Raw genomic sequence first — 20,834 nt, 5'->3', positions numbered from 1 at the left:
AGTCAATTGCGCTACCATACACCATCTACGCTCAATTAACTACAAAATAAAATCGTGTATTTTAGACGATTGCAAAACGTCTAGAAGCCTGTTTTTTAAACTTTGTTGACAGCGATCAGTAACTTTTACAGGGAGCACCAAAATTTAATTTATTTTTACTACCTGGAACTGGAACCCCGAGAACTGGTTCTATTATAAGGGTGACCCACCGCTTTAAACTTTAATACTTTTAAGAGGTTTTAAGAGAATTTGGTACAGGGAACCAAATTTTTCATTTTCAACCAAAATTCCAGGTTTTTTCAAGATTTTAGGAAGTGAATTCATCCTGAACATTGGGAACAACGATACAACAGGCCATGTGAACGAAGTTGTGACTTTACGTTCTTAATAGCCAGTTTCGCTTCCTTTTCCTCAAACTTCTTCTTCAATAGACTTATTAACTAGGCTAAAATGTAAAAGACAGGTGAACCATACATATTTCTTTAAGGAACATCCACTTTTATTACATCCGATCTCAAAACTTTTGTGCACAGAGAAACTTGCCCAATTATACTGTCTGGTGAAATTGCCTTTTTTGTTTGCGAAACGTTTATCACAGTAGAAAATAAAGAAATTGGTATTATCATTTTTATTATAAAAATAGAAGTTGTTATAAAAATGAAAGCAAACATTCGGTCTACTTGAGAAGAAAAACGCAGTTGACAAATTTAAAGCTAATTTTCCAATTTCCATGTTCCAAGGTCATGTTGAAAATGCGAAATTTTACATAACTTGAATTAAATAGAAAACTCGCGAAATTAGAATTCTGACTTTCTGTTTTCTTAAAAAATACAAGAATACGATGATAAATTAAGTTGATGTCAGCATAAATATTTTGTTCTTGGATATAACGAGAAACGAACCAATTAAAAATATACATACATCTAAAGCAAAACACATCAGTTGAAATTAACCGTAAAACTGTTACAATATTTCGTAATCGTAACAGTAACGAAAAAATCGTAACAATCGAAACAAATCGTAACACTAACGAAAAAATCGTAACAATCGAAACAAATCGTAACACTAACGAAAAAATCGTTACAATCGAAACAAATCGTAACACTAACGAAAAAATCGTTACAATCGAAACAGTATAAAAATAAATATAAAAGTATTTAGATTATGCTGAGCGTGAACTCGGTTTCACAAAAATAAAAAGTTCTGATCCACAAAAACAAATTTTTTAGGTCATTCTAAGCTTGCATAAAAATAGTATATAATACAAAAATTATTAAAAAAAGGCATCAACATCAAAAACGTTTAAATTAGCCATCGATCTATTTGATGCTATAAAAAAAAATTTCATTCAAAAGGCTAACCTAAGGTAGCATAAAAAATAGTAATAAAAAAAATTTATAAAACGAAACGTAATGAAAATAATAAAACTGGCAAAATACTTGAAATGGCCATCGACCTATGATTAATGAAAAAGTGACCTTGTAATTTTGTTCTGAAAAGCGTTTTTCAACAAAGACACAGAGAAAAAAAATTAAATTTCTACATGAAGTTGGAGAGAAAGCTTTGGGCTTTCCTCCAATTGCACGCCAGGAGTGAATTTTTTTACTCTAGAAATGTACAATAAATATTTACAAAAAATGATTCTTTCCCCCTAGAATTAATCTTAGCTTGTTCGATTTCACGAATGTCTTAGACTGTACTCGGTGAACTTTGTGCATACTGTTGGATACAATGTTGCTGATGTCAACAAGACTGTCTATTTCGATTTTGTTGTTTTTGTTCGCGTTGTGAAAATTCAGAGAGTACTTTAAAATTTTGCTCAAGAGCAGATGTGAATTAAAAAAAAAAAAAAAAATCTTATGGAGAAAAAATCTGAAAAAGAAGAATGCAGCAAAACATACCTGTCAAAAAAGGACCGACTAAATTTGATAGAGAAAAGCTACAAAACAGAACATTAAAATCCCTAATCCCTACACCTGGTAAGAGATTGGTTCAAATTAGTGTGGTTATAGTTCAAGAAATCGCGTAGTGTTTCTACGGATACTGATACAGCACTCTTAAGAGGGTAACGGGTCCTGAAAATAGATACCTAAGTTGACATAAATGTATTTATTTCGATGTATCGATTGCATTAGATTAACGTGCATTGCATCAGATTAACGTAACATTTCTATGAATACATATCTCCATTGGTACTTTTATCCAGTTTTATCCTAACAAGTTATCTAAATTAATCTAGTAAATTTGATATAAATAAAGCATTGAAAACAATAACATGAGGAAACAAATTAATTGCGGAAGAAATTATTGTGAGTTGTTTCTTCAGGGTAACTTGCTACGCTTGTGTGAAAAAAAATATAATAGGACAGTGAAAAATATAAAATTATGAAAAATGAATCAATCAAATAATCACACCACAAGTCTGCTGCAGGCATCCAGTCTAAAGTCGTGCAAGTTTTCTTGCGCTCTGCTGGAGATAGTGACGAAGAAGCATTTATTTGGTTATGTGATGGAAACATGTTACGTTTGATAATTATGTTGTTGTGTATAAAGAAAAAGTGTTTGACAAATTCAAAAGGATAGGTTTAAGGCTTTTAGTTAAAATTGTTACGGGTAAACGTGTCAACAGCACTCAGTCTACGGCTGTCAAAGGTCATCTATTCTCTTGTGGTATGGCGTCGTTTAAACGACTTCATTGTCATAACATCAGCACAAAACAATTTTCTTTAGAAAATTAACAAGAGTCTCATGATTTATACACTAGCTCTCAATAGGAATATATCATCACCTCCATTGTACTTATTTGATAATTTTCTTTAATCACTCTTCTAGGAATACAGCATTCGTGCGTATGCTGAAGTGTAATGACTTGTCCATAGTAGGAAGTCATTTTACGTTACATTTTCTATAAATTACGCGTTAAATGTTAACAACCTCGTATTATGACTGAAGATGGCCGAAGTTACGGTCGGAAGCTTTCGTTAAATAAATTAGATTTGTTGACTCGCTTATCTCTTTTTTATACGGTTCGGTGGAAGTCTACTGGTAGAAAGTGGAAAGGAAATGATACATTTATCGACAAAATGCAAAATAATCACCTTAGTGAAAAGATGCGAGATAATGCTGCAACAAAGATGAAAAAATTTGTCTGCGTTATTCACATCCTAAGAAATAGCATTTACTACGTGTAGTGTACTTTCTGGAAAGAATCAGACAGACTTAATGTTTTTAACGAAATTGTTGCCCCGCAATGTCTCAAAAGGTTTTTTATAATTTTCAAGAAGTTTGTGAAAACGAAAAATTCGAATCAATAACAAAGGAAAAAATAAAGTTAACCCAAATCAGAAGAAGATGAAATTAGGTTCTATTTACACGTCCACCACAGATTTGACCTTTGGTAAAGTCACTACTATGTACTGTATGTACTTTCTAAAATAGTTTACGTTTGTCACGGGCCTTTTGTCGTCTCATCGCAGTCTCGTAACCTGACATTTTTGATATACACGAAGAGTTGTATTTTTGAAGCATTAGGTTTGCAGCTTTAATCTTAAGGAGAGTTAGCTGTCCACCACAACAACATAAAAAAAGAAAAATCAAAATCTAAAAATTCAAAACAAAAATAAATACTATATTGTTCTCTTAATACAACACTAGACTCTGCCGGCACCTTCTTTTCCAATAGTTCGTATTACAACGATGAGGATTTATATTCGTCCACGTAAAATTTGTCACTTTCTTCCAGGGGAGAAACAAAATACATTTTACTGTCTTGATAGACTTCCATACATGGATGTGCTTGCAACTTTTTATCCTAAAAAATAAGTCAGACAAATACCGTAAATCTCAAAATAAAAGCCCCCTCCCCATCTTTTAAACGCCCCCTCTAATAAACGCCTCCCTACAATCCGAAATATTTTATAAACGCCCCCTCTATTAAACGCCCCCCCTTCGAGAGGGGCGTTTAATAGAAGCACTTTTAATAAACCCCTTAATAAATCCCTACTGGCAAACGGATCAACCCTATTATGTAATAGCTTATAGATGATACAATAGAAGGAAGAGAAACCAATTAACGACGAGAATTTTTTTTTTAAGAAATTACAGGAAACTTCCGGTATAAAGACTTTTTTGGTGAATAAGTTCCAAGGTTTTGTAAAGCTTGGTTCTCACTATGGGCCAACGATGAGCTAACCATAGTGCGCATGATGCGCTAAGACCTTAGCCCATAGTGTGAACGTAAAAGTACCTGCTTAGCTCTTCACTAAACTCTTCGTTAGCTCATCGTTAGCCGATTTTTTGAAATCAAAATTTTTTGATATTTTTTTTTCGGCTAACAGTGAGATAAGCTCACTTTCAGCGATCTTCAAAGGAAGCCGACATAAATCGTGCTCAAAGCGATTTATTTTTTTACAAATAGTAGTATGCTTCGTTGTAAAAGGTCATTTTAAAACTAAAATGGCTGACAAAATAAAAAAACTTTCGTTTGAAGAAGAAGAAAAGTTAGCATTCAGGGTGAAAGATTATCCCCGTCTTTTTGACAAAACGGATAGGGGGTACAAAGAAAAAAACTGTGTAAAAAATGCGTGGGAAGAAGTGGCTAATTCTCTCGAATTCCTTGAAAATGGTAAGTGCAAATTGGCAATGTGTATTATCTGTTTTTTCAAGTCATACCAGCTTTAAAGTATTCTTGTTAAAAACGCATACTGGAAATTTACGAAAGATTGTTTTTACTTCTAGGGAATGCTGCCAAGACCTCCTTTGAGAAGCTTCGAAAAAGGTATAATAAAAAGAAGAATGATTTTAAGAAGTCAAAAAAATCTGGCACATCCATCAAAGAGAGTGAAAAAGCTGAAAAGGCTTTGGAGTTGTACAAATATCTTTCCTGGCTAGATAACTTCATATACGTCCGTGAGGGTAGAAGCAACATTCATACGGACTATAGTTCTGATGAAGAGGGAGATGAAGACACGGAGTTGCCCGTTGATCTCACCGAAAATGAGGACGATAACGACGATGGGGCATCTGAAACCTTCAGTAGGACAAGTTCCTTAACCTCACCTGTGCCACAGCAACAACAGCGGACTCTAAAAAAAAGAGGTCGACCTGCAAACGGACAATCGAAAGATGACAAGGACGCTGCAAAACGAAGAAGAACAAACAAAAACGAATACCTCGATGACATGGAACTCAATTTAATTCGTGATTTGGGTAAATCAATTAAGGCTGATTCCACCGAAAAAGAGATGGATGCAATCGATTTGTATGTGAAGTCACTGGCGGCTGATTTGCGAAAGCTTTCAGAGCGGGAATATATTTTGGTGAAACACGAAATTCAAGGAGTTTTATTTAAATACCAAATGGCACATTTTAGTCCAGTTCACAATAGTATTGTTACACCGACTGCATCAAACCAAAATGATGCAATGAGTACACCTAAAAATCTCTATGAAATCCTTATAATGGGGAAAATATAATAACTCCTGTTAGGATTATCCTTAGAACTTGAAACTTCGAACACAACTTTGTTTCATCAAGAACAACCATTTTGAATAATTTGAACACGTGACTAATCCTATTCCCGATTTTGTCGGATTTCACCCGAAAATCGGAAAAAAACGGATTTTCGGGCAATTTTTGGCAATTTTTTATGCGATCCATGTAAAAACCGGAAGATATGTTAAATAACTTTTATTTAGCTTTCAGAAACTTTAAACAGAATGTAAAAAGTCGCTCTAGAACAAAAGTAATTATATTTTAAACAGATAGTGGCATTTTTAACAATTTTCAAGCTTCTGATGACGTCACAGAAAATGTGCTGACGTAAGCAAAAGTTTATTGGCGCCATTTTGTTCCTTTTATGACGTACTATAAGTGTGCCAAGTTTGATTCAATTTGAACAATCCTATGAAAAGTTATTGAGGGGGCGGAATCCCCCCCCCGGTGATCGTATGTTCGAAAAACCCCGGACCGAATAGGGTTATGGTAATGACCAGCCGCTGTTCCGCTGATATCGATTCTCTCATATGAGTATCTTGTCTTTGAATTACTGGACCAACCAACGACAACAGATGTTCGAATCGGTCCGGTGACATGCGCAAGTACCTTAATAAAATTAACACCGATACCCTAATCGTGATATGCAAATACAACTGACTGTAGGATCAGCGAACATAATTTTACCTAAAGAAATACTCTCTGTCGGAAACTTTAAGTTCTTGAAATAAACGATGGTATTCTCCAAGCTCTTTTCTTCTAAGAAAGATTTCTCTGACCCAAAATCTTTTCCTTCTTTGCAATTTTGTTAATGCTCTTCTTTCTAGGCTACGTCGTCTTCTTCGAAGTAACAATAACAACAAGACTTTTTTTCGTTCTTTCTTTTTCATAGCTCCTTCTCGTTTTAGTTTCGGCTACAAAAGAGCTAACGATGCGCTGTTGTGTGAACGTGAAATGAACATATCAGGTACCTGTAGCTCAAAAATTGAAATCGGCTAACACAACATGCGCACTATGGTTAGCTCATCGTTAGCCCATAGTGAGAACCAAGCTTAAGTGTCCTTTTGGTGATTTAGCTTCTCGTCCAACGCATGAAATCCGTTTGGATTTGGTGAAACAATCAAATTTACCAGGAACGACCAAACCATTTACTCATCACTGTCACATTTATAAAGTTGTTTGGGTCAGCGTTCAAAAAATGATGAAGGAGACTTGATAATTCTATTGAGGCATGCCCAACCAGTTCTGTTTCCCCATCCTTTTCTTTAAAAATTCCAATTGCAAACTTAGCATTTTCCAAGGCTTCATCTCTACTGTCTGGTTTAGCAATCAGTTTTTCATTTAAAACGGGAGTCCAGTTGGCTTTGTAAACATGATGACCACGTATTAAACTTCTACCCTGTGAAGAAGCTGATATTTACCAAAAGACTCCACTCTAGCCATGTTAAAATCATAGTGTTCACGTTTACTGGTAAATCAAAAGTTCAATGATTTATTTTCAAAACATTCGAATCTAAAACATGTTCGAATGTTGTAAGCATTAAACCCGTTAAACATTCGAAACTTTCTTTCTCAAAGATGGCTTCACAAGAAACATCCCACAAGGAACAAAAGCGTAATACATATTCTATGGAATTTAAAAAACAAGTTATAACGTTTGCAGAAATAAATTCAAACAGAAGTGCTGCATTGAAATTCAAGATTGAGGTAAAAAGAGTACGAGAATGGCGTCAAAACAAGGAAAAAATTGTAGTTATGAAAGACAAACGTCAGAGGATCGAGGGTGGTGGTAGAAAGTTAACTGACCAACAACTGGAGGATGATATTCTAAAATGGATACTAGAACGGCGTGGTAATATGCTTCGTGTTTCTCGTTAACTCATCATGTTTAAAGCAAAGTCTATGTTTGACGAGAAGATAACGAATTGAAAGATCTCTCGTGCAGGTGAGCTCTCAGGGGCGTAGCCAGAAAAAAATTAACCTTAGTCGAACCACAAATGTGGGTTTGGGGGGCCCCAACGGGTCAACGCCAACGGCTTTTTACGCCCTTTAAGCACTGAAACGCCATACAACCGACTCTGTGACACACGCGATAGACGTTAAGACATTGATCGAATTGATCGAAAAAGGGGAATAAATGACAACATAAAATACATTAAAATCTTTATCATCAAGGGTGTGATCAAACCAGCAATAAGACAATACAACACCATCATAATGTTTTTTATAGATTGAAAGTTATTAAAGCAATAATTAAAATGTTCATTCTTCTTTCTTCATATGTAGCACCAAAATAAAGTTTTCTGCAGATTGGAGGTCATTAAAAAATAACCAAATCAAAATCTTCTTTCTTCATAAATATAATAAAAAATTCAAAAATATAATGAAATGGAACCATGGACAAAATGTCTTCATACAAATCATTGAAAACCCTTGTGTTAATAATACGTTCCACACATCGTGTTACAAATATTAAAATTATGGGCATAGTTGGGACTATTAGTTAAGTAAGGAACATTCTTGCTTAAAAATTTTAAACTACTTTTGGAAAATTTGTAAAAATATGTTACGTTTAATTCGATTCATCATGTTTCAGAAATAATGTACAAAGCATGAATTACAGACAATTAAATTTAAGCAATGAGAAGAAAAAGTATATGTATATGTACGCTAATCTGTTTTGCTTTAAAATGTTAGCATGACAACTATTAATTTTAACAGATACATTGCCAGCATCGTCATAACATTGATCTTATCAATTTTGTATATATATCAAGAGAAAGTTCATAAGGTTTTTAAAATGACCTTTGAAAAAGACAAACCTGAGAGCCTTCACTACAATGAATAAACCTTAAGACGACCTCTTGCAAGTTACAATGGGAAGAATAATCGTGATCACAGAGGTGTGGAGCTTGTCGTAGTGAGTGCCTACATTATATTTCCCAATACCATTAATAAAACCTGAAGGGAATGAATCTACCAAGGTTCTGCAGATAAAACTTGTTTAAGTTTAAAAGGTTTCGATTTAGAAATGCCTTTGACGAAAAAGATTTGAAGTTAAAAGTTTGATTTTTACAAATGGAAGAAGTCTCGTCATTAGTGCTAGAAGTGCCACATTGATTAACTAACGTTTGGGTTAATGCAAAAGGAACAACTTCGAGATGATACACACGTTTCCTTTTTCTTTTCTTTTGCTTTGTTGTCATAACATATGACAACCTAGCTTAAAAAATATGGGGCCGAACGCTTTAACGTAGCTTTACTCAAACTTAAAGAAACTGAAGGGATTAGGTTTAAATTGCCCAGAATGTTTGTCATTATCGCAAAATAAAATAGATATTGGTTGTAAATTTTTATTTGAAGGCAGATGAGGAAAAATCTTGGATGGATGGATGGATGGATGGATGGATGGATGGATGGATGGATGGATGGATGGATGGATGGATGGATGGATGGATGGATGGATGGATGGATGGATAGATAGATAGATGTGCATATTTTACATGGCTAGCCTCACAAATATCGAGGGATATACCCTGTCTATTATTTCCAGGAGGGGCCATGGCGTAGATGGAGAGTTCTAGAGTATTTAATGCTCATTTTGAGCTACGCAGACCCAATTAGAGCCCGCGCTCTACTAAATCTTCTTATTTAAAACCGTCTTGAATCATAGCTGACCACAATCAGGATAAAAAGTTAAAATATTTCTCTTAAATAAACTGTTATAAAGGCTTATAAGAATAGCTTTATTCTGTATAGCTACAAGATCTGCTGTCTACACAGAGTTACAGAAGAGGATGAATAGCTAGCTAACTGAAAACTTGAAAGTGCTTTCTACACAGGAAAACAAATCTGAAGATTTACATACAGATACAAAAATTGAATGGTTTGAGTATAGAGAATTTTCATGAAGCTCTATACAAGTTATAAAGCTAAATACGGATCCACGTTTGACAGCCACACCATGCTTTCTTCACCTTCACAACATTGCTAGCCTTGTTTTTTTTGACTTTCTTGCGTATGTTCTATAGCCATATATGGAGCGAATTTCTAACCTCCCTGCGAAATTAACTAGCCAATAGGACATTTACATATATTTGCCACAAATAAATAAATAAACTTACAACAACACAAAAATAAAATAAAAAGTTATTAACAATTTACAGGTCAACATGGTTTCACTTAATAATTAACAACGCTTGATTATTCAAGATCGAATGAGTGATACAACATTTCCGAGTTCCATATCTGTCAGCTGGTGGTCCCGAGCGAAGGATCTGCAACCTCTCAGGCAAAGCAGTGTTGATCGCAGCAGACTAAAGGAAATTTTAGTTCTAATAAACTCCGTGGCTTCTGCGAATCTGATGTTTCTTTTTTCTGAAATCATTTCAGACAGTCTCTGATAAAATCGTTTACACTCTCTTCCCATACCACCGTTTGTTGCAAAAACAAGGGGAGTTAATGTTCCATTTTCTACTTGCATAACTCTTTCGTTGTATCCTCTCTTCTTCTCTTCTTCGTTTTTCTTGAAGCATTTGTCAAGAGAAAGACCCTTGTATCTCAGAGCGTTGAGGTCAAAGACCCGTACATCTAGCCAATAGGATGCGTCCAAAATGACCATAAATGGAAGACACAAGACCGTACATAGGCATAATTTTCGCAGGTAATCCTGCGAAAAAGACTATCTGCGAAACAAAGTAGAGATTCAACACCTCAGCCTGCAAAACAAAGTGGATACTGTTATATCCTGCGAAAACGACGTGCGAAGCGCGAGGCTTGTGTGCGCCGCCCGGGAAAAGATTTGTGCCTGATGCACAATTGGTGCGCCCATCCATGTGTTGGCGGTGGCGGTGGAAAAAACGACGTGTTGAAATGAGAAAAGTAGGTCAGTCGATCGCAGAGCCTGACTGACGCTGGCTACGCCCCTGGCTCTACTTTGAACCCTAACGTTAATTTAGAACGGGTTTCCTGCTCACTAATACCTTTGTACTCATGTAAAAATACAGTGTTTTTCACGTTATACTGTTTATATCAATTCCCTTACCCGAAAAATTTTAGGCTGGTTTTTTTTTGATCAACTTTTACATACCTTCTTTTACAGACGGCGAACAACAATGGCCCAAAAAGACCCAGCGTAACTTATCAATAAGTTGGTAGCGTCAACAAAACTAGTCAAAAAGATGTTACGATCAAAACAACTGGTCATGAAAAGGTTCGCGTTACTGTCTGCCTAGCTGCCAAAGCAGACTGTATCAAATTGAAACCATATATCGTTTTTTTCCGGAGCTAAACGAGAGTCAGCTGCATTAAATGAAGAGTTCAAAACAAAATGTATCGTTGTATCATCAGGCAATGGTTGGATGAACGAGAAAATTACGCTACAGTGGTGCAAACAAGTTGTTGGCTCTTTCTTCTTAGGTAAAAGGCTTCTTGTGAGGGATACATTAGAAGCTCATATGACCGACGAGGTAAAAGTTTCATTAAAAAAATGAAAGTCGAAAGTGCTCTAATTCCAGGTGGGTGTACAAAGTACATTAAGGCCCATTCATGTGTACTGGAATAAACCATTTAAAGGGTTTATTTCTGATATGTACAATGAATGGTTGGCTAATGGTGTTCACCAATATACGGAAGGAGGAAACATTAAACAAGCCCCCCGACGTTGTGTTATGTTGTGTAAAAGAAATATAACTGAAATTAAATAGACGCCTCCCTCTTTTAAACGCCTCCCTCTAATAAACACCCCCTTCAAAACTCGGAAAATTAAATAAACGCCCGGGCGTTTATTTGGAGATTTACGGTAATAGTATGAATAACAAAAACGAGTACCTTTTACAAAAATATTTATTTCTTGAAAATCTAGAGCACTAAACTCATTACAGTAGGGTAAGGATCCCATACCAAAAAAAATTACCCTTACTTACTTTTCAAATCTCCACATCACAATTTTGAAGGCAAACCCCGACCATCCGCCACAACCCCACACATACAAACTGATACTGATCCCAACCCGCATATCAAAACCTTTATTTAACAGAATTAAAAAAATTGAGCGAAACTTTACAACTTTTGAAGAAGTCCTTAAATGGCTTGATGATGTTCAATGGTAGATGTTGGTAGAATTTAGGGATTTATTAATGATGTTAATAAATGTAGACTATATAAGAGTTTCTCTTGTTATTCTATTTCATTTTATCTATTTTCTATCCATTTTGTCTAGTTTTTAGAGAAAATAATGATACACATGAACACTAACTTTAAACATTAACAAAAATATTACCCCAATCTACATTAGAAACTCTCAAAAGAGCCCAGAAGTATTTCCCAGCATATCTTCACTGGGGAGAGTCAAGTGTTTATTACATACACACTGTTATTAAAAATGTGCAAAGATGAAAAGTAGCATTAAGGAAAGCGATCTTACTTGAACTGCATGCACAAAGGTAAGTATTATATGTATCCATATATATACGGCCCAAGTTTTCACTTTCGACGATAGAGATCACCTTCACTTCTGAATATGTATACAGCTATATAAATATTTCTTATTTTGATCAAATTTTAAATTGGATTCACTTAATTTTTGTTTGGTGGCTTCGCTATCCATATTCTAAGGTTTGCTTGCCACAACATGATCACTTTTTATGTTAATTTTTCCTCACTATGGTTAAGTGGTTAGGTTGTAATAAAAGTTTCGTGATTTAAATTGTAATGCAATAAATTAAAAACAAACACTTGAAGCCCCTTGTTTAAATTATATGTTTTTTTATTTCCTATTGAAATTTTCAGATGCTTAAAATCTTTCCTTAAAACTAATAGTGAGTTTGTTCCGAAAAAGTATTTTCTGAATTTCATTTGGAATTTTACAGATTTCTGTTACATTGTTAGAAAGCTCAGAATTTTTTTCATGAAAAAAAAAAAATTTTTTTTAATTTTTTCTAAAAAGGACCTTACAGTATATCCTTCACACTATTGTGCTCCCTTCATCTCCATCCATATTTCTGCTGCACGTACTTCCACCCTTATAATCATTTTAATATTAGCCATACTGAGGAAAAACACTGGACACCATTACAACAATGACTTACCATGACAAACTTCTTTACACGAGGATAAACTCTTGCAATTGCAATTAAGATGGAAAACATTGTTCTATGGGGAAAAAATGATAAAACTGCTTTTTGGACTTCTGGTAAGTGGACATGCGAAAACCCGACAGCTTGCATTGTTTCTTTCAGTTCATCACAATTCTTTTCATCAGAAATGAAAATTCCGATTGCAGATCTGGTTTTGTCTTTAGGTGTCTAAAAACATTACAAAAACTTTAAAAAATCCAGAAAATATATAGGTAGGTTCATACACATTTAAAAAATTTATATATATACATTTTTTGTACAGAAGGCAGTTTATTTGAAATTAGTACTCAGTCCTTCTAAAGTTAAAAAGGGTAAAAAACAAAAACAATTTCAAAATTGTTGAGTTGTAGACACAGATGGTTAATGTCTGTCTAACTTATCTTAGGTGGCTAACACATGGAAAAAAAATCAGCCCTTTAAAACAGGCTGACTTGGTTCGCTGAGATCTCACAAAACAAAACTTGTTACCCTATGGGAACATGTTGGCTGAATTGGGATCTCACTTAATCAAAGCAAGATCTCAGCAAAGCAGGCCGAAAAATTTCCTTGAAAGCTCTCTCCCAGCAAAGGAGGCTAAATAAATTCCATATCATAGCGTCCAGCCTGGCAAACAGGGCTGACTTTTTAATTTTTGTGCATAATAATTAAAATTATTTCAATTCCAGGGAGCACATGTTTTCTCGACATTGATAAAGTTGTTGATAAAATTTTATTATATAATATAAAAATATTGTGTTATCAATGTACAATTATAAAGTTTTTGACAAAAATAATAATTTATGCATTAGAAACAATGACTATATAAAAAACTTGCAATAGGCAACTTTGTGAAACAAGATTTATTTGGGTAAAAAACGCTTTTTACGTATGTTTACATAGGTTTATGTTGCATCAGTATCACTAGGATTATTTCTAGCTCATATCTCAAGAATTACTGACTTAAAATGTAATGGTTGTAACAAGAAAAAATCCGGTATATAATTCTTTGCTTTCACTAGATGAAAAATTATGTTTCTCATTAATGTTAATGAATCTTTTAAATCTAGCACACTTGTTGTTTGCCTGCTTGTGCACTTTGCAAATGCCATTTTTGTTTCCAGACCCTTTTACACAGCCTGTTGAAAAATCATTTTGCTAGCTAAGAAATAGCTCTCAGAGACACAGTTCAGGTGCATTTCTTTATTATTTTTATTGATACACCACCTATTTTCAAAAATGGATCAAAAAACAATTTGAGAAAGTTCTTTAATACTGGATTTTGTAAAGATTAACCTGAACAACTTGACTTTAGTAACTATACTTTATAGCACGCAAACCCTTTCTATGTCTCTAGGTATAACTATGATATGTTCTTCAGACAGTGAAACTAGACTTCATAGCACATAAACCCTGTCAAGGTTGTTTATAAGGCTTTTAGGAGTTTTGGTATAAATATTGGTCAACCCTCAAAATTAAAAATTTTGATGAACTTCCATAAACAATTGCGGAAAATCCAGGTCACTATTTTGGTGACATCTGGAACTTTATTTTATAGGTTGTGGATGGCTATACATGCAAATTGAATATCCTTTTTTCTATTATATGATTATGTCCTGCTCATCCATTTTGAATATAGCACATCTAATTGGGATAGAAAAAGCACATCATGATGATAAAATTCATGAGTTTGACATTAATGAATTTAGGCAATTTTTAAATGACAAAATCAGAGGCATGTTGTCACTGTCTAGTCACTGTTCAACAGGAAAAGATTGAAACTGTGTATTGTATTATATATGTCTTTTTGTTTTTACTGTGTGATATAGTTATAGTAATATATTTATCCCTATTTAACACCAGATATTTTGTATGATGGCTTGCATTTACAAAAATAGTTTGTAGCTGTAGTGTTATTTTCCAATGTTATTGAAGTGGGGGATTTCTTAACAGTTGTATAGCTTTGTATTACACACTTCACAACTGTCTTTTCACACTTTAATAAAGCTGAAATTTTTGATTTTCTCTTTTTCCTGAAACAAACTCAACTATTTATATCTCAAAGCAAAGTAAATTTTGCTTGAACATGTAAAATAATTTCAGGTTTTTGTAAAAAAGATTAGCCGCACAGGATTACTTGACTGTGTAGCTAATTTGTTAATAGTTACATGTTTTTTAAAGACTATAGAACATATGGATTCAGTTATTGAAGATATTATTTCGGTTTGTCTGTTCAGTATTCATATTATTGACCAAGATTTATCATGATAGTTTAGTAAACAGCAACGTTTAAATTTGTCTTAAATGAATGTGACAGAGCTATTTACATTTTCTTAAAATAATACTAATTAGCAGTGCCATTGACATTTACAAAAATGTTTGATCGCAGCAATACTGGAGTATGCAAAATTTGACTTTTTATTTGAAAGCCTATACAAAGCTCCATGCCTCTCTTCTGTCAATATTTGAGTGCTCTGCTTTGCTATATCCGTGCCTGACAATGAAAAGGCTGAAATTTTACTGACACTTTCTTTTTTACAAAACAAATTGTTAAACTTGTGTATTCTTACTTTAAATCACAAGAAATCATAATGTATATATTTATACTGTAACATAACAAATAACAAATAATTTTAGGCCCAGATTGATGCTGTACTACTACCAAAGAGTATTATTTAAAATGTTTTAAATAAATGAGGGCTTTTTTGAGTGAAGGGTTGAATCTTTTAAACACCAAACTCTCCAAAAACATCTGCACTTATTGCAAGTTTTTCTGTAACTGTAAATTAAACCAGGCAAAAATTCAACTTTGCAAAGGAGAAGTTTTTTTCCTAATAAAGAATGTACCATTTGAAAAAACCTCACTCTTAATTGAACATAAAATTTTGGGGCCAAGCAACTTGAAAACAGGTAGAAATAACTAAATGATGTCATCTCTCAGATACGTGACTATTCTAAGAGCTTGGACCTAAATTGGTGCAATTATTCAAAGTTGGACCAACTAATACGTTTTAGAACCAACAGATTGACGATGGCATCAAATCTTTGAAAGTCAATATCTGTACCAAAGCGCATGATCTGATACATTCAAGTTGTCTAGCAGATTTATTGGATCAATTTCAGGGTCATTTACTGAGTAATGTCATAACATTTCAGGGTTATTGTTTTTACTCTTAGAAAGTATAAATAGTCCATTTCAATAGTTTTGAAAAACTGGTCATTAAGAAATTTTCAGGGTTTTTATGTTTTCTAAAAAAAATTAATTATTTCAGGGGTCTTGTTTAAATTCAGGGTTAGCCTGGATAGTCATGGTCTGCTAGACACCTTGACAATATCTTAGTCAGCATTTCAAGGTCTACACACAATGTATATGTGCAAATTCGCTAGCTAAATAATTTTTTTTGTATGTGCACAGGTCCTGCTGACATCACCAAAATGTTTATCTTTTTGCTTTATGCATGATTATTAGCACCCTTATCTTATATATTAATTTCCTTAGGGAGTGAACTTGATTTTTGTGCCATGATGGTTGTCCATGGCACAAAAATCACCAGTCACTTTCTTCAGGCTCATGCATTTGCTCTCCTGGGGCGCGGTGTTATTTATGTTATAGCCGTATAGTGGGATGATGGTTAAAAATAATATCCTTTTACCCCTAATTTAGCACATGTATCTCATGGAAACAAGTTGGATATCAACTTAAAAGAAAAAAACAAAGTGAAGAAGGTTTTTTCTGAAAAAGTTATTTTAAACAAAGCATTTCAATGTTTACTGATCACGTCGCTAGTTTAAGTTTGTTTGTTCATCTTTATCTTCCATTTTTGCATTCTGGGGCTGCTACTTTTATAAAGCTATCGCATTAGAATATAATTCGAATCCAAAATGTAAAAAACAAACTTTTGTTGTTGAGTATAAAAAAATGGTGTTAGTTTCAAATGTTTTTTATAAAGAAGAAAAATGTACAATGATATAACGTCACAAAGAGAACTTATTGGAAATGTATCAAACAATTGTATACATCTAAAATCCATTTTCTTTGAGACAAAGCGAAGTTTAGTAATTGAAGTAAAAAAAATGATTAGACTTTTATCCAGAGAATACTAGCTAGCTAACTGAGAAAGCCAAAGAACAGCTGATGTAACATTAAGATGATCTACTGTTTTTTAGAGTATCTGGTAGAGAATTTCAAATATCAAAGCTCAACTTTCCCTTGTGTTGCGGACCTTACCAAGTCTATTTTACATACTTTTCTAATAAGAATATACTCTGAGATGTCAGAAGTTAAGAATATCCTAAGAATATGTCCAACCTGGAATTTTTGTTTTAAATGAAAATTTTTACGGAATTATATATTTTCAGGCTATAGTCACGCTAAGAATATATAAAAAATAATGAGGATAATATTTGTCAAGTTAAAATATTAAGGCTGAAACGAATATGAAAGGTCTGATGAGGCTATCTATTTTTTTAAATTCGCCTAGCCAACATTGGAGGAATTTATGTCCTGTTAATGCGGTTAGACAATACCTATCGTTTTGGAGTGCCAACCATGGTCATTTGTTTGTCCTTTCCAGTTGTGATTTTGTGACACGGAAATATGTTCAAGCTTTTTTAACTATTAGGCAGGATTTAAAAATATTTGTGTTTGCCGTCACCCAACTGGGTCAGTAATATAGCGCCGGCTGGAAAAATGTTTTTGGGTCACCATGACAAATATTTTTTTTTCTTTCTGCATATGCAGGAAAGCCAGCCTTAAAACAAAACCAAATAAAAAAATGAATTTTGTAAGACGTATTAACCACGAGTGCAAATTTGAAACAACATTGAACGCAATGATGTGTTGGCAGCTATATGTTTTTGGCATTAAATATATTTCTAGACATTTTTGATTCCTCTTTCCCCTTTTAAAAAGATTTTTTAAACTTTGTTTAACATGTTTTTCTTTGGTATTACATCATGAGAACATTCGTCCAAAAGCTGTATTAAGGTACAGGACACCTAACCTTTTCCATGCTCTAGTTAATTTAACTTGCATGGGTGCGCACTCTCCTCGCAGTATTCTTTGTGACGATGAAGGTCGGACTGACATGTGACATGGTCTTCCGTCTTTTGTTTGAGTCTCAATGTAATGCACCAGCTGAGCATTAGCATTAGTCTCTATACCTTACATTCTTCGCAATAACACCAACCGTTTTTGATCACAAGCTTTGTGTTTTTGGTGGTGCTTATTTAGTACATTCTCTTAAAATATAAGAAAAATATATCGTAGAGACGTGCTTTGAAAATAAAAATAAAATAAAATCTTAACCGACCGACGGACCGACTGACTGGGTCAGTGCTAAAACCCTCACCTGGGTGACGACAGACATATATATTCTTAAGTCCAGCCTTAGCCTTAAAAACAATTTAGACCTGAATACACATAGTTTTCAGATGGGTGGTGCCTCTGCAGCAGCCTCTTGCAGCATATCAGAATCCTTCATTAAAATTCTTGGTAGGTGGTCTAGTGACTGTTATAGCGATACGTACATGTCTCCAACAACGCTTTGCTAGAATGGAGCAGTGGTATGGCATGCCTTAGTGGTGTTACTAAATTATGGGGCCTACAATTCCTGTAACATTGTGTATATTTTGTGTGGCATGCCCATGATGCTGTTTAGTTATGTTCCGCGTTACGGGTGTCATTGTTATGACATTGTACCTGTGTAGGGAAGTTGTACATATTTTTAGTACAGGGTTCTATTTGTGCCCTGGTAGATGTTTGTGAAAACTGTTATCTTCACTACTATATAAGAATTATTTTTTCCCATGAATAATGTTCATTAAATAATTGTAAACACAAGCAATGTAATGTGGTAGGACTTAAAAATTTGGGGATGCTGGGCTGCCTTCAATTTGTAGTGTGTGCGTACTCATGAGAGAAGGGCAATTTAACACAAGTAGTTTTAAAAAAGAGAGAAAGGACCCAATAAGAAGTTGTAAAAAAAAGAGAAATGAAACAATGAAAATTAGTAAAAAAGAGAGAGAAAGGAAAGAACAAAAAGTTGAAAAAAGAGAGAGAAAGGAAAAAATTACGAGAAGGTAACAATAAGAAGTTGTTTAAGACAAATAGGCTTCATGAGACTAGGATAGGTGTTGATTGGCAGAGAGTAGGTGTTGACTGGCAGAAAATGTCATTAAATTGGTTACACACACAGGAAAATTTTGTGTATTTTGTGTATTTTTGCTTGCTTTTTTTTCACCAAATATCCCTTTATATTAACATCACAACATTGTTAATTTAAGTACATTTGTCTTTCTAATACTGTGGGTTTTTTCTGGGAACATAAGCAATTAATATGTGGCACTCTGCTTAAATCTAATCAGGCCTTACAACTGTACACAATGGAAGGAACAGCGTCAAAAACTTCTGACAAAAATGGTTACAGGCCATTGACATCATCATAAAATCTGTAACTATTTGCCTTTCTAATTAAGTGGATTTTTCCACAGCCTATCTATTTTTTTAAATTTTGTGTAAACGTCTGTGGAAGAGGACGAAATGCAACAGACAGATTATAGTTAACTGATTATAGTTGACTACAATTTATTTGTTGCAAATTGAAATTTAAAATTTTAAAATGTTAAATTTGGTAATGTTAAATTTTGTAATATTACATTTTTTTATCAAACTATTTTTTGTATAATTAGATTTTACACCCTACAAACTGTTTTGAATTTTGTACAAACGTTTATCAGAGAGATTGATATATGGCTGTAATGACTGATTTGAGATGATATTGGATTTATATTATAGAGCTTAAAAAGTTGATTAACAAGTTAACAAGTGTTTTTAATTTTCTTAAAACACCCTTTTCGATATATTAAAGATATTTAAAGATTTTCAGATTTAATTATGCTGCATAAATTATGATGTCATATTTGAGTAATAGCAAATTTTGACATTTTCTGTCATCAATAATTTTAGAACTGTTCAGGGGTGTGCATTCAAACTTTATCCTAGCATAGATATTATAAAGGTGAATTGATTAACATAATTTTTTGCCAAAATGACACTCATTTGCTCGTCCCAGGTCTCTTAATTTTTTGTTGATGACCCCATAACTTAGTATCTGCATCACGGTTTACAATCAAATTTTGTGAGTAAACATATCAGACCTATAGGTAACCCAGATAATTTTATCCCCGGCTTATCTTTTCCCAGATTAAGGTTTTTACATAACGGTTGTTGGATAGGTTCTATTTTGTTGTACATTTTGCATTTTTATTAATTTTAGATGTTTTGTTTCAGCGGATATAAATATGGAATAACACAGATTTTGTTTTTCAATATTTAAATTACTGTTTTGTATGTTTTTTCAGAAGTTTGGTATTCTTTACATGGATTAATAAGAGATACAGTAGATTCTATTAAAAGTATACAGCTAGTTAAAATTATTTACTAAAATTTTGGGTAGGGGAATCTTTTCAATGGCACATCTGTAATTTTTATTCTCAAAAACACCCTGATCAGACCTCATATCATAACAGGCGAGTATAATCTGTGTATAAAAAGGATTCGATCGACAGTGGGTTCCTCTGCGGCTCCTAGTTCTGGAAACCGCAGATTCAATCCCACTCACTGCCAGGCAGTATGTTAGTGATGAGCTAAGACTGCTTAAAAAATAACTTTTTTATAAAATATAGTTATAGCTACAAGAATACACAAAAAGTTGCTATGAAATTACTCACCACAGCCGGGTCATCATAATATATCCCAATGAGAATCTTATCTTTGATTGGCAACTTTTCTAAGCCACGGAAAGCTTCTCCACTTTTCCTGTAATTTTGCTGATAAAATTTATAAAAGAAATTTCCACTGGTGATGGGTGGCGTAGCAACCTTTACTTCAATACTTGTTAAAAGTCCTGAATAAACCAAATAACATAAAAGTAACAACGCTATAAAAATCACAGCGGTTAGTATTTCGTAAATCATTTTAGAAAATGAAAGTCCAAAAACGTGTTGAGAGTTCGCTTTTGTAGGCGAGAAGGAGGAGCCGCTCAAATTTCGGCGAAATGATAGATGTGTTTAAAAGCAAAACCCTTGGCCCCTGCGCAATATGGTCTCCTTGCCTGCCACGCCACCTTCTGGTTCAAATCTTGCTTTTTTTAAAAATAAAACACCTGCTTATGAATTATATTTGTATTATATAAATATATATTTTTTATCTTTATTAAGTTTTATAAA

At 33.7% G+C, this 20,834-nt stretch overlaps 1 protein-coding gene across 1 annotated transcript; it reads right to left on the bottom strand.

Annotated features, from left to right (window-relative positions):
* Positions 1-779: 779 nt before the first annotated feature.
* LOC130647642 (testis-expressed protein 264-like) lies at positions 780-20,813 on the bottom strand. Its single transcript, XM_057453584.1, has 3 exons — positions 20,337-20,813; positions 12,582-12,797; positions 780-3,811 (listed from the first exon to the last, which is right to left on the bottom strand). Exons 1-3 carry the CDS (start codon positions 20,580-20,582, stop codon positions 3,689-3,691), a joined length of 585 nt encoding a protein of 194 aa, XP_057309567.1. The 5' UTR covers positions 20,583-20,813; the 3' UTR covers positions 780-3,688.
* Positions 20,814-20,834: the final 21 nt, after the last annotated feature.

The sequence above is a fragment of the Hydractinia symbiolongicarpus genome, chromosome 6, assembly GCF_029227915.1.
Source record: "Hydractinia symbiolongicarpus strain clone_291-10 chromosome 6, HSymV2.1, whole genome shotgun sequence".
Lineage (NCBI taxonomy): Eukaryota > Metazoa > Cnidaria > Hydrozoa > Anthoathecata > Hydractiniidae > Hydractinia > Hydractinia symbiolongicarpus.
The sequence above is the reverse complement of the archived record's forward strand: the minus strand, read 5'-3'. Positions and strand labels throughout refer to the sequence as shown.